The 12,293-nt window shown below is 37.2% G+C and overlaps 1 protein-coding gene across 2 annotated transcripts; it reads left to right on the top strand.

Annotated features, from left to right (window-relative positions):
* The first annotated feature begins 2,440 nt into the window (after positions 1 to 2,440).
* Positions 2,441 to 10,629, top strand: LOC129360768 (ubiquitin-like protein 3). 2 transcript variants are annotated; one of them, XM_055031170.1, is made up of 6 exons: positions 2,441 to 2,609; positions 3,134 to 3,238; positions 6,515 to 6,623; positions 7,857 to 7,943; positions 9,103 to 9,180; positions 9,347 to 10,629. In XM_055031170.1, exons 2-6 carry the CDS (start codon positions 3,212 to 3,214, stop codon positions 9,397 to 9,399), a joined length of 354 nt encoding a protein of 117 aa, XP_054887145.1. In that variant the 5' UTR covers positions 2,441 to 2,609; positions 3,134 to 3,211; the 3' UTR covers positions 9,400 to 10,629. The 2 variants fall into 2 exon arrangements, with proteins under 2 accessions (XP_054887145.1, XP_054887144.1); XM_055031169.1 differs by lacking the exons at positions 2,441 to 2,609; positions 3,134 to 3,238 and adding an exon at positions 6,255 to 6,382.
* The last annotated feature ends 1,664 nt before the right edge of the window (positions 10,630 to 12,293 follow it).

Raw genomic sequence — 12,293 nt, 5'->3', positions numbered from 1 at the left:
AATCCACATGCTGGATTTGAAAAAGGGGTAATGGCTTATTTATTTTAATCCAGCACACACCCCAGCAGAATGGCACATCCACTCTTGATTTTCAGCACCAGCTAAACTTTTAACTGCACTTCTTTTCATCTCTGAGCCACTTCTGATTGATGGATAAATCCATAAAAAGTTAAGTAAGTTGTCGTAATTAGTCTTCAATGATCGTCTATCTTTAGTATTATTTGAGCATGTATAATACTGAAAAATATTCCACTATTGTGTATTAGGAAGTGAGGACTGTAGTTTATCTGCATGTTAATCTAACAGCATACGTTTGTGGTTTAACCTCTGAGTAGCTTTTTGTGTTGTAATCCTGATTCATCTTGCATACCAGTGACTCTTCCCGTCCATTGAGATGAATAGTAACATGCCTCACCGAAACTGCACTTAATCTCCATCTTTAATGTTTGTTTTTAAACCTGTGCCGCTCCTCCTTCGCTGAGTCATGCATGAGACAGAGCTGCTGAGAGGTTTGCTGTTTGGGATGGTCCAGTGGCTCCAGGTGTCTGGCTGCCAGGTGCCATCAAACCCACTCTGCCTGTTCCTGGCACACTAACCTGAAAGCACTTGTGGTGAGGAAAAGGAAATCCACCACCAGTTTGAGTTTTTCTTTCATGTCAGTCAAATTTCTTTATTGCATCCAGTATCATTATGGATTAAAGATCCTCTAAGTTAGGATTTTTGGACTCAAATATCTGGGGATATGTTGCCCAATCCAGAAAGCTTTACTCAAAGATGTTGGTTTGTAACTAGTTATATAAATTCTACTTTACGTTGCATAACTTTTTTTTTTAAATATGTAATTTTAGGTGTATTTGTTGGTCTCACTTGAATAAAATGTCTGGATTTTCTACCCAACAAACAATCTTGTGTTACCCAAAAGTTCACCAGACATCTACATTTTTTGCAAACGTTTTATAAGTTTTATGTTGAAAGATACTGATTTGGAAGCTGTTTTCTTTTGCCTGATTTTGATATTTATGATAATTATTTTTATTTTGGTCATTAGATTCAGTGCAGTACAGACTACTGCACAAGGTCTTTCCTGCCAACAGGCGTCTTGAGCTTCAAAAACTATTTGAAGAATCTAAATTAATGAATTACAACAACATTTAATTTCCCTTTGGGATTAATAAAGTGTTTTTAAATTTGAATTCAACATATCAAACTTTTCACAAAACTTTATATTCTGGTTTGTCTACTTATGGAATTTTGAATATTAAATTATTGATGTTTTGATCATCTCAATACTTGAGTCATCTTTTTCCAAATGCTTTTTTACTCTTACTTCAGTAATTTCTTGGATGGTTAATTTAGGTTTACTTGAGTAAAAATATTTTTGAAGTAGTGCTACGCTTACTTGAGTGCAATTTTTGGGTGGTCAAACATTAGTTGGTTAATTTTGAATAGGCGGACGTTCTTTTGAAAAAGTGAGACTTCTGATTCCACAGGCGTAATTCCTGGGGGGTCCGGACCCCCCACGCTTGGAAAAGTCTAGAACTCTCCCCAAAAAAATCATTGAAGAAACGTTTGCATTTTAATAATATCAATATGAAAAGGCAAAAGACACAAAAGCGAACTGAATCTGCCATTTATCTCAGAAAAAAATAAGAATTAATTTTTAAATCCCCCCCTACCAATGTTAGAACAATGGTTCAGTCCAAAGTGTGGGAGGAGCAACAGCAGCGCTGAACTGTACAGGCTCAAACAGCTGTTAGCTGTTAGCTGTGAATTGTGGCTCTGCAGCACAAACATAAAACCTTCCAGTGAGTAAATACTTTAAACAAAAGACATGTAAATAAAATCTAAATATTTTTCTAAATAAACCCTTATGCTTGAAATGTTCAATTTAAGTTATGATACACCCAAATATTCATTTCTATCTACCTGTTGGTTCTCTGTCAACTAGGACATGGAAAAACTAAAAAAAAGTTTAAAAATAAAGCAATTTATCATTTAAATAGCCCATCCCTTATAGTGGAAGCCATTACAATAAATCGGCGTTTATGAAGATTGTTAGGAAGGTAATTAAAGCTTTTTTAGTTAGAATCTCAATTTTTTGTAAAGGTGTAGCAGAGATTAGATCAGTGAAACTGAACAAAAGTTGTATCTAAGCAACATTTTGATTTTGTTTTACTTCTCAACAGTTTGTTAATGTAGAAAACACATTTGATTTGCATTACTAGTCTTTTTGGTCCTGCAAATTGAATGTGGTTTAAAAAAAAATTAAACCACATTTTACGTTACAGTTCACTGTAACTTTGCCGAGATCTGAATGTTTAATCCCACATTTCTAAGACTAAAGTCAGAATTCTATTTTTACAGTGTGCCTAATCCTCTTCCCGTAAAATGCAGTTTAAGGGTCAGTGCGAAGCTTTGTTATTATAGACTTCAATCCCCAGAAGCCTTTGCTAACATCCGGTGCCTTCCCGTCCATTAGCATCCAAGAAACCCGAACCAACCTAACGATATCCATCTGCAGTCCTTCGAAAACATACGTCGTAAAACTACTCCATGTCGATCCTTCATTTTAACTGAATGAAAGATTTCACCCGATTCATCAGATGCAGGTGAGGCCAAAGGCCCAGAAGCATCGTCATTTCTCAGGTTTTGATTAGCCAGCGATAGCATCAGTAACAGCTAAGCTAACACAGAAGCTAATGCTACCGTTAGCATAGACCTGAAGTCGAGATTTGCCAGGACAGGAAAACAATGCTTATTGATATGCTCTGACAAAATTCGATTTCTTGAACCTAAAAACCTTTAAACATTAATTCCGGTTTAAGTAATTAAGTAGCTGTGGTGGTTTACTGTTGCTAAAAACGAAATTTTAGCCTGCGAGCTAGTTTTATTGCATGTTAACTGCTGGAATCTGGCAGAAGCCGCTGAGCTCCGCCAATGTGTTTCTTTATAACTTTATTTTGCTTTGCTGCGTCAGCTGTTTGATTAGTGGATCACGTTTGACTGACAGTGCAGTGAAGTTGTCTGTGGTGATAGCAACATGCCAGCTCAGCGGGTCGCAATGTGAGTGCGGCGCAGTTCTGGTGCCAGGCTGTCGGATCCAGCCTCACAGTGTTGGTGTTGTTTATGCCAGGGCTCTGGCCCCGTCTCCAGCAGCTGAAGCGCACCCGTCCTGTCCTCTCTGCTCCACGGCCTTCCTCCTGTCTGAGCCATGACCACCCAGATGGATAATGATTTGGTGAGTGCCACCTGAACAATAACAGTGAGCAAAAAGATGCTTTAATCAGCCTGTACGATTGCCATGGCGCTTCAAGCAGCAGCAGCTCAAGTTGGGATAATTTAAGTGTTTTGGGTTTCGGTGGGACGTGGAAGGGGGGTTGTGGATTAGCCAACTTCCACAAACACTTATCTGGGATCGTGACTGCTGTCCCCGTGAACACCATCTGTCTAATCTCGGTTAAACGCTGGCCTACTTTCCTTTCAAGGTTTAGATGCCAATTGATTGTACCCTCTTTGTGTGCTGTCCCCAATTTCAACCAAAATATTTGTCACATGTTTGGGAAACCAAAGTTAAGTCAGAGTATTTAGATAAGCAATACTGGTATTTAGAATATAAATGTCTTTATATTATTTACACCTTTTCAAATGACTAAACCAGAACATTTCTGTTTTTTATTTGAATTCCTTCTTACTGATTTGACTTTGGCTAAATCGGATGTATTGTTTGTTTAATGCATAAATTTGAACATTCTGCAGGTTTTCTTTTTTCTTTGTAGAAATGGTTTTAAATCAACAGAAAATGCATTGCAAGTACATATATGTCCCATTTGATTTGTACTCAAAATCTGGCCTTGCAATAATACATTTTACTGAATGATAAATTGTCCGAGAATTAATTTTGATAAGCGATAATATTGTTGTTTTGAGACCATTTCCAAATAATATAATGTGATGGAATAATAATAATATAAGAACACATCCTCAAAGATCAATAAACTTACAGTTTCAATGAACATTTAACACTGGAACTAGACATTTTTAATATATAAAATAAATAAGCAAAACAAAAACAACAAATAAAACAAATTATGAAGTCTCTGTTAACAAAATTGTCCTTTAAAAGAAGAGACAGTTGAGACCAGAGCACCAGACTGAAGACTTTTGTCATCCAGGTTTGGTAGACAGAAAAAAGAAAACCATTACATCATGCAAATGAAAATTACTGAGCTCATCTCATTCAAATTGTTATTATAATTGATCTTTTGGTTATTGCAACAGGCCTACTCAAAAAGTGTATTAATATATAGGGACAAATGTTTTTATCATTTAATAATTCTGGCAGTTCTTAATTTTGATTTATTTAACAAAAAATATATATAAATCTCTTTTTCATCAATACATTAATAGTTTTTTTAAAAGTTGACCAAAGATCTTGCTTATATTATGTTCACATGTTTCATCTGAAAAAATTAACATATTATATTGCTGTCCATTAGGAAGTTATGGTTAATATTTTCACAAAAACAGCCAAACACAAACCTTAAGCAATCCCAAATCCATAAAATAGTCAATTATAAGCGTGTTTCTGTTGTAAAACATTTATTCGGATTAGAAGAACATTTCAGGAATGTGTGATGTATGCTCTTGCCATGGGCAACCAGGCAGTTTTGACTTTGTTTTTATTTCGCTGGGGATGAAAGTGAACAAAGCCTGTTGATGACAGTGATGATGATAACACACACGTGCAACCAAACGGCAAGGTTATCCGGTTCACATGGACCCTCACAAGCAGGACAGGGTGAGGCGGAGCGGGGCGTTGGGTTGTGTTTGTAAACAGATCAGGAAGCGGGGTCGACCCCTTCCTCTCCCTGACGTCACACTCATTCAGCTAAGTCGCTTTGTTCTGCTCGCTCTGATTTATCAAAAGAAGAAAGTTCATGGACCGTCTGCTAATCAGTGGCAAATGTCAGGAAAGGCTTTCACCGGGGTCGCTCTCAATAACAAACGATTCTTAATGGATTCCTCTATGAATCCATTATAAACTCATAAAGAGGCAATTTTACCAGAAAATGTTTTTAAATCAAAAGACAAAATATTTAATGACGGGGGAAACGCTTCGATAGTTATCCAGATCATGTGGTTCATTCTTTGAAATACCCTCATTACCTCAGTTGCTTCAGACTTTTGCTATACTGACAATAATTTGTCGCTGATGTGTTAAAGGATGAAGTTTTTCCTTATCTGTAGATCAGATAAATTATAACAAGATGCTCAACATTTCTCATTTTGTTATTCTTTTGGAGGTCTCATAAAATTGCTATTTTATTCTCATTCCGACTTTATTCTGCTAATATTGTGACATTATTCTAGTATTATTTTGACCTTACTGTAAAACTTTATTGTAATAATATCATAACTTTATTCTCATGACAAAAAAAATAATCCTCACTGAACGCTACTAGTGCTGGACGATATGGCTGAAAAACATATCACTATATAAGCATTTCATATCAGTCAATATCAATAATTAGTGATTATTTTTTAAACATATGAAATGCTGCCAAACTGGTGGCATCATCCTTCGTTTCTCTCTACACTGCTGCTTTTTATTTTTAAACAGTCATGAGTCGCTGTGGGAAACCTGAAACTGCTGCCGTGGCAATTACTCTACAAGTTGTTGCTAGGTAACCAAAGGTTGAGTGAGTTGCTAGGTAACCAAAGGTTGAGTGAGTTGCTAGGTAACCAAAGATTGAGTGAGTTGCTAGGTAACCAAAGACTGAGTGAGTTCTGGGTTGAATTTCAGTGAATATTCTCTATAAAGAACATTGAATATTCTATCAGACGTATTATCTGTTGATATTGATCACGTGCCTTTTGTGATATATATTATTGATTTATTGTCCAGCCCCGTCTGACATTCTGTCTTAGAGTTGAACAGAATTCAAAGTCCAATTAAACTCGCTTGTCAAACATGATGGCTACCTCAGGCATGCTGACGTTACTCTGAACTACGAAATTAAATCTTCAAAAGCCAAAAATTTGATGAGTCGATTCAGCCTCACCGTTACTTCTCAACTAAACCCACTATCAACCTTTGACTCCACGTTAAATTAATAACCCGGCGCTGTCTGGGACACCTGGAGTTATCACGTTAGCCTGACAGAGCGGAGCGGCAGCACCCTGACACCAAAGGGGCCGTGTTCTCCCTCCTAACCCCACCCTCATCTGTTGTTGTCTCTGGCACCAAGGGCTCACTTCACCGTAAGCCCCCTCCAAACAAAGTCAGCCAGTCAAAGAGAGGATATCTGCTGTGGATAAATCTAATTAGACCGGAATGCCCGTCTCCTCTCAGCCTTCGGAAGGTCACCTCATGCCAGAAGAGGTTAGAGGAAGTGCAGGAGTTTCAACGCTGATAATTGGGAAGATTGTATCTGTATGAACGCCGTTTGACTTGGATGCTGCGAGTTCTGGTTTTGGATACATTGAGATGTTTTCATTTGTTGTTTGTTTTTAGGTGCATCTCCGCCTTATCCTGGTCAGCGGCAAAACACAAGATTTCACTTTCTCTCCAAACGACTCGGCCACAGACATCGCCAAGCATGTGTTTGACCACTGGCCTGCAGGTGCGTTGAATGGATTCTGTAATTTGAACATTTATTTTATGTAAACTCTTAGTTATCCTCCTGATATTGCCTTCCCTTTTCGATGACAAAAATGTCAGTTGACTGAACCCTGCATGTTTTTATATTGTTGAGGAATAAAATGTGCGCACATATTCTTGATACAAAGTGAAAATAGTCTACATCAAATGTTAGAAGTAGATCAGTCTTATCCAATAAGATGCAGGCGGTCAGTGAATGTGTCTTCGACTGAAGTATGTTTAATCCAAACTGGGATATTATAAATTTTATATTCACCTAAAACATTTCTATCTAGTAAAGGTTTACATTTCCACCAGGTGTGGTCAAAGTGTGACCCGGGGGCTATTTTTGGCCCCTGAAATTATTTTGATTAATCACAAGTCAAGAAGAATAAGAATTTGGCCAACAAAATAAAAATCTACCGATAACCCCAAATATTTTAAATTGTCTGTTTATCTTTTAATAAAGCAACAGTCTAAAGCCTTTTTTATGTTTTGAATTTTTAAGGATGTATAAATTTAATAAAAATGTAGCCTATTGAGCAAATTAAACTAAAGTAAAAGGAAAATCACTTTTGCATTTTTAATTTAATATATTTTGTGGCCCATGAGTTTTTTAAATTTGCCAGTTTCGGCCCCGGGAAAAAAAGTTTTTTGTTTTTTTTAAATTTTCCAGTTAATCGTAAAGGTCAAAAAACCTTTTAAACATTAATGTTTAAGTTTCACTATTAGCACATTTTTGTACTTCCATTTGGGTCTGAACTGCTTCTAAAAACAGTTTAAAAAATCTTGAATACGAAGTCGCTACGCTGTTACCTAGCAACCCTAGCCAAGCCCGGGCCGTTAGCTAGCAACCCAAACTGGACTCAAGAACATTCGGTCAGCTGATTTATTTGTAAAATAGCTGCTGGAAAAGACGTGTTTTGTTGTTCTTACCATCCAGAAATCGCTTGCTACATTTGTGTTGGTTGTACAGGAGGCTCACTTTCTGCTTTTCAAAGATGTATGGTTGTACAGCAGCAGCTTGTTAGCAGAAAATATTAGATTAAAATTAGATTTGGTCCTAAAAAGTTGGAGATTTGATTTTTCATGCCATATTCACACAACCCCTACATTCAATTTCTTGGTCAAAATACTTACTCGTCTAATAATTGTGTCCACAGTGTAGAAGAAAATCATTTTACGATACACTTTGTTTTTTCTCTTTCTGTGACAGGATGGGAGGAAGAGCAGGTGAGCAGTCCCAGTATACTGCGCCTCATTTTCCAGGGGCGCTTCCTTCATGGCAACATCACTCTGGGAGGTGAGACCGTCTCTGATGCAGCCCAGTCACACCGGCAGTCAATAAAACTGTATTTCTAGATCAAATTTCATTCAGCCAAAGTGCTTAAGAGGTACAGAACAGAAGAAAACATGATCAAAAATGATCAACTAAGCAAACAAATAATATTTATCTGATGGTGAAAATAAAAACGGTTTGTATCAAATCTTTGGAAACATTTTTGACAACGGATTTTACTTTAAATGAAGAGACCTGCAGCTGCAGTAGCAGTCTTCTTTATCTAAGCAGGTTGTGGTTTAAGAAATTAACGGCTAAGCCTCGCCAAAGCGGTCTAAGGAGCGAATGAATGTGATCATCTGTTTTCTTTAAACTTATTAAGCGGTTGACCTTTCGACCCCGCGACTCTCCGCCTGATCTCCACCTGATCTCCACCTGCGCTCCCTGGCTCGAAGTCAAATGGATGGTTGATTTTTGGCTTCAGTGGACTAAACACTCGTTTGATTTACCAATCTGTAACATTCACATTGCTGTGGTGGCGCAGGGGTTAGCACGCCCCATGCTTGGAGGCCTCAGTCCTCGACGTCGCGGGTTCGACTCCCGGCGACCCTTGCTGTATGTCTTCCCCCATCTCCTCGCCCTCTTTTCTGTCTGCCTACTGTCGAAAATACGACCCACTAGCACTGCAAAAAACTTTTTGGAGAAAAAATGATAAAAAAAATAAAAAATTTCATTCAGATGATTAATATTTTCTGGAAGACAATTTTATGTTTTGTTTACCTTTCATTTTATTTATGGTTTCTTTTTTAAGTGGATTTATTTCTGACTTATTTATTGTTTTTGGTTTTTAATTTTTATATGTTTGATATTTAGAACATCTTCCATCTCTAGTGTTAAGTGTTCTTTACAAAATTAAAGTTTATTAATCTTCGAGAGAACAAACTTGGGACAGTTTATTGTCCAGAAAGGCCTTGATTACTTATGAATCCTTTTCTTTCCACCTCAAAATTATCCCAATGGCAACCACTGTCATACCCAGCAGCTCCAGCATGTTTGGTCAGCTGGTTTTTCCGCTGTATGCAGGCTAAAATCTCATTATCTGAGAATAATTTTGTGCAAAAAATTTTGTATAAAGAAGCATAATTAATAAAACCGCTTTCTAATGTTTGTTTCCTGGTTGAAGCTCTGAAACTGCCACCAGGACGAACGACCGTCATGCACTTGGTTGCCAGAGAGACTCTTCCAGAGCCCAACTCTCATGGTTAGTGTCGTCATAAAACTGAGTTTTCCTTCCAAGTTTTAATTTGTTCACTGGAATAGTTAGTAAATATTTGCATGTTTGAAACAAACCAAGGAACAGATTCATAGCTCATCCTGTTTACATCATCGACTTAAATCTGCACGTCTCTCTTGTCTTGTCTTTGTAGGTCAGAGGAACAGAGAAAAAACCACAGAAAGCAACTGCTGCCTCCTCTTGTAAAGCATCAGAAACCCCCTTCCCTCCTCCTCTACCCCAACATTGTGCAAACTAAACATAACGCGCACCTAAACATGCAAAAACTCCCTCACTTTTTTCTCCTGCTGCTCGCCTCTTTGCCTGCAGATCTGGAAGAAATCACAGGAAGTCCCGTTTCGGGGACGCTTTGCTTGAACTCTTGTCCGATCTGAGGCATTTTTTTCTGTTGTTGTTGTTTTTATTCGTGCCAATATATCCCACCAACACAATTTTTACTGTCAGCATTATTTCCTGTAGCCATTTATTTTTAATTTTAAGATTTCACCAATACATGTTCCCTGCCACACCTGAGGTGTTTTTAAAAAGTTGGCATTTTTAGTGTTAAAGACCCGGAAGCTCACAGCTTTTTAACGGACTTATAAAAGGATTTTGTGGGCTCTAACCTGCCTCTACTATTTACATGGACAATTCCCCGGGTCCTGCTGCACTTAACCTGTCTAATAATGAAGTGTTTATTGATTAATCTCCTCCTTCAACGTTGTTTTTCTTCTTCTTTTTTTTTTGTCTCACATAGTAGAAAATTTGCCAGACATTTTCTGCAGAACTAACTGAACCGCCTGCGTTTGTTCGTTTCTGTCGGAGAAGCTTCGGCGAAGAGAAACTGTTTTGGATCCACGGATTCGTTTGTTATTTTGTTGTAATAACGGCAGGTGAGTAGAAACGAAAGCGGAAAAACAAGACGGGAGGGAGAGATGGTGTTAGTCAAAGCCTCCTTCCAACCAATGTAGGCTCACAACGAGGCAGAATATTTCGTTTTCCCGCCGTGGCAGATGTGGGAAAAACAGGAAAGCAGGACGGGTTTTCACCTCCCTTTCGTTTTGGATGCCGTCTATATTTCATGTTTGCCTTTTATTGTGGAATTCATTAATATCATTAATAAGAAAATTTAAATATATCGATTTTTATCTTGTGTATTTGTTGAGTTTGTGTGCGAGTCTGTCTGAGGGTGTGTGATGCACGTTGCATACTGTGTGAGGACTAGTGAGATTTTTATTTTGAAGTGGTGCACTGTGACAGGCTGCGGAAACCTTTCGATTCCTTCCATTGAGTGTCCTTTGGTTTGTGTTTTTGTCGATCAGTGTCACTGCTATGAAGTTTTAGCTCGTTATGAATAAATGTAAAAAAAAACTAAAATGCAACGTGGTCAACATAAAAGCTTGTATTATAAATTAATAAATCTTTACATAAGGCTGATTCTGTGAGTTCAGATTCATTTTTTTCAGCTTTTTGGGTTTTTAATTTTCAACACAGAACACTTGCGAAGCTTGTTGTCATTCATGCAGCCGGCTGCCATGTTTTTTGAGTTAAAAAATGTTTAAAGTTGACAGGAAATTTGAAAATATTACTTTATAGTTGTGCATTTTTGGAAGACTTGAATATTAATACCTAAACACCAACTATTACGTCTTAAAAAAGACAATAATTTTAAAAATTCAGATAAATTATCAGCCTGGAGGCCCGCCAGGCTTATAGTAGACTGAAAAAAACCCAGCAGAAAATCATGCCGCAAATAGACTTGGGTTGGGACCTTAGATCATTTCTAAAGATATGAAATTGGTTCAACAATTAAAAAATTCTCCTATTCAATATTTTATCACCCATTTTCTCACTTATTTCTTCTAAAATTCATTCTTTTTTTCACATTTTGTTACATTAAAACTGGCCAAAATGGTAAATTTGATTGTGATGAATTATTGAAATTATCTTCTAGTTTAGTAATTGATTAATTGTGAACTGACTCAATAAAAGGTCATTTGCTGAAAACAACATATTCACAGCAGCAATTAATTCAAAACTGTACAAAACATATTTGCATTTAATCTATAAACAACTTGGCTTCCAAATAAGTTTCAGCCAAAACTCCTCAAGCTGCAGAGCTTCAGCTTCAAATTTACCAAAGGAATGTTGTTGCATGCAAATTTAGTCCATATCATGTTTTCTTATTTAAAGAAAAGGAATGGAATTACTTTTTTATTCTTTTCATGTATTTCTTGCATAAAAATGCTGAAATGATTGGATGAAAAATCTGCAGTAGGTGGCACTTTTTTATCTGATTAATCAATAACCAGAATGATAAATAGATTGATTACTACAATAATAGTTATTTACAGCCATGATTATAACTCCAAACTTCAGTTCATTTTATTGGGACCAACACAATATTATATTAGACTTTATAGTAGGTTTTCAAAGAGGATGCCTCAGAATGTTGTACGGAAGTTAAGAAAATTAAAATTTAAGCACTTGTTTTTTTATGTTTTGTTTATTTTTATCAGGAGGAACGGACCAGAACTGTAGCAAAGAAACTATCCCTCCTCTTTGTCCACGGATACAAACCTAATGCTGCAAAGCTTAATCCAAGACTGAATGGTTTACCCAAAACTCATCATCAGTTTCTGTTTAAACTGATTTGATTCAGCGAATATCCTCTTCAGATGGGTGGTGTATCGCTCTGGTTGGCCTGTAGGTGGCAGTGTCCCTCTTTCAGTTTAATGTGGGATCCTAAATAAGGTGTTTTAAAATTCTTTTAAGTCGTCCGGAACTGGGAATAAGAGCCTATTTATTACAGTGTGGTATTTGAAAGTTTAGAGGCATAAAAACATAATTTAACAGTTCGAGAGTTGGATGGAAAGCTGTCATCACTGCGTGCTGAGGAGTTACAGTTTCCACTGAGCTGAAGTTCAGCAGCTGGTTTCTGGTCTGCTGCTACTCAACCCTGGCAGAGATTCTCAACAATCCTCAAATCTCTCAACAAACGGCTCTTTCACAATGTAGCAAGGAGACGTTTGCCACAGTTTCCACTTATTGGAGTTGTTTTTCTGCAGAGTGACGGAGCAGGACTTGACCCCAGAGGTGAT

The sequence above is a fragment of the Poeciliopsis prolifica genome, unplaced genomic scaffold (genome assembly GCF_027474105.1).
Source record: "Poeciliopsis prolifica strain line A6 unplaced genomic scaffold, Auburn_PproV2 SCAFFOLD006, whole genome shotgun sequence".
In the NCBI taxonomy this organism is placed as follows: Eukaryota; Metazoa; Chordata; class Actinopteri; order Cyprinodontiformes; family Poeciliidae; genus Poeciliopsis; species Poeciliopsis prolifica.
This window is presented reverse-complemented; position numbering and strand designations above follow the sequence as displayed.

What these genes read in the sequence shown, in the direction of transcription:
- LOC129360768 (XM_055031169.1), top strand. Translation starts at nt 6,335, where the DNA reads ATGCCCGTCTCCTCTCAGCCTTCGGAAGGTCACCTCATGCCAGAAGAG. An exon ending in GTTTGACCACTGGCCTGCAG is followed by an intron (nt 6,624 to 7,856) that starts GTGCGTTGAATG and finishes TTTCTGTGACAG; the next exon opens with GATGGGAGGAAGAGCAGGTG. An exon ending in TCCAGAGCCCAACTCTCATG is followed by an intron (nt 9,181 to 9,346) that starts GTTAGTGTCGTC and finishes TTGTCTTTGTAG; the next exon opens with GTCAGAGGAACAGAGAAAAA.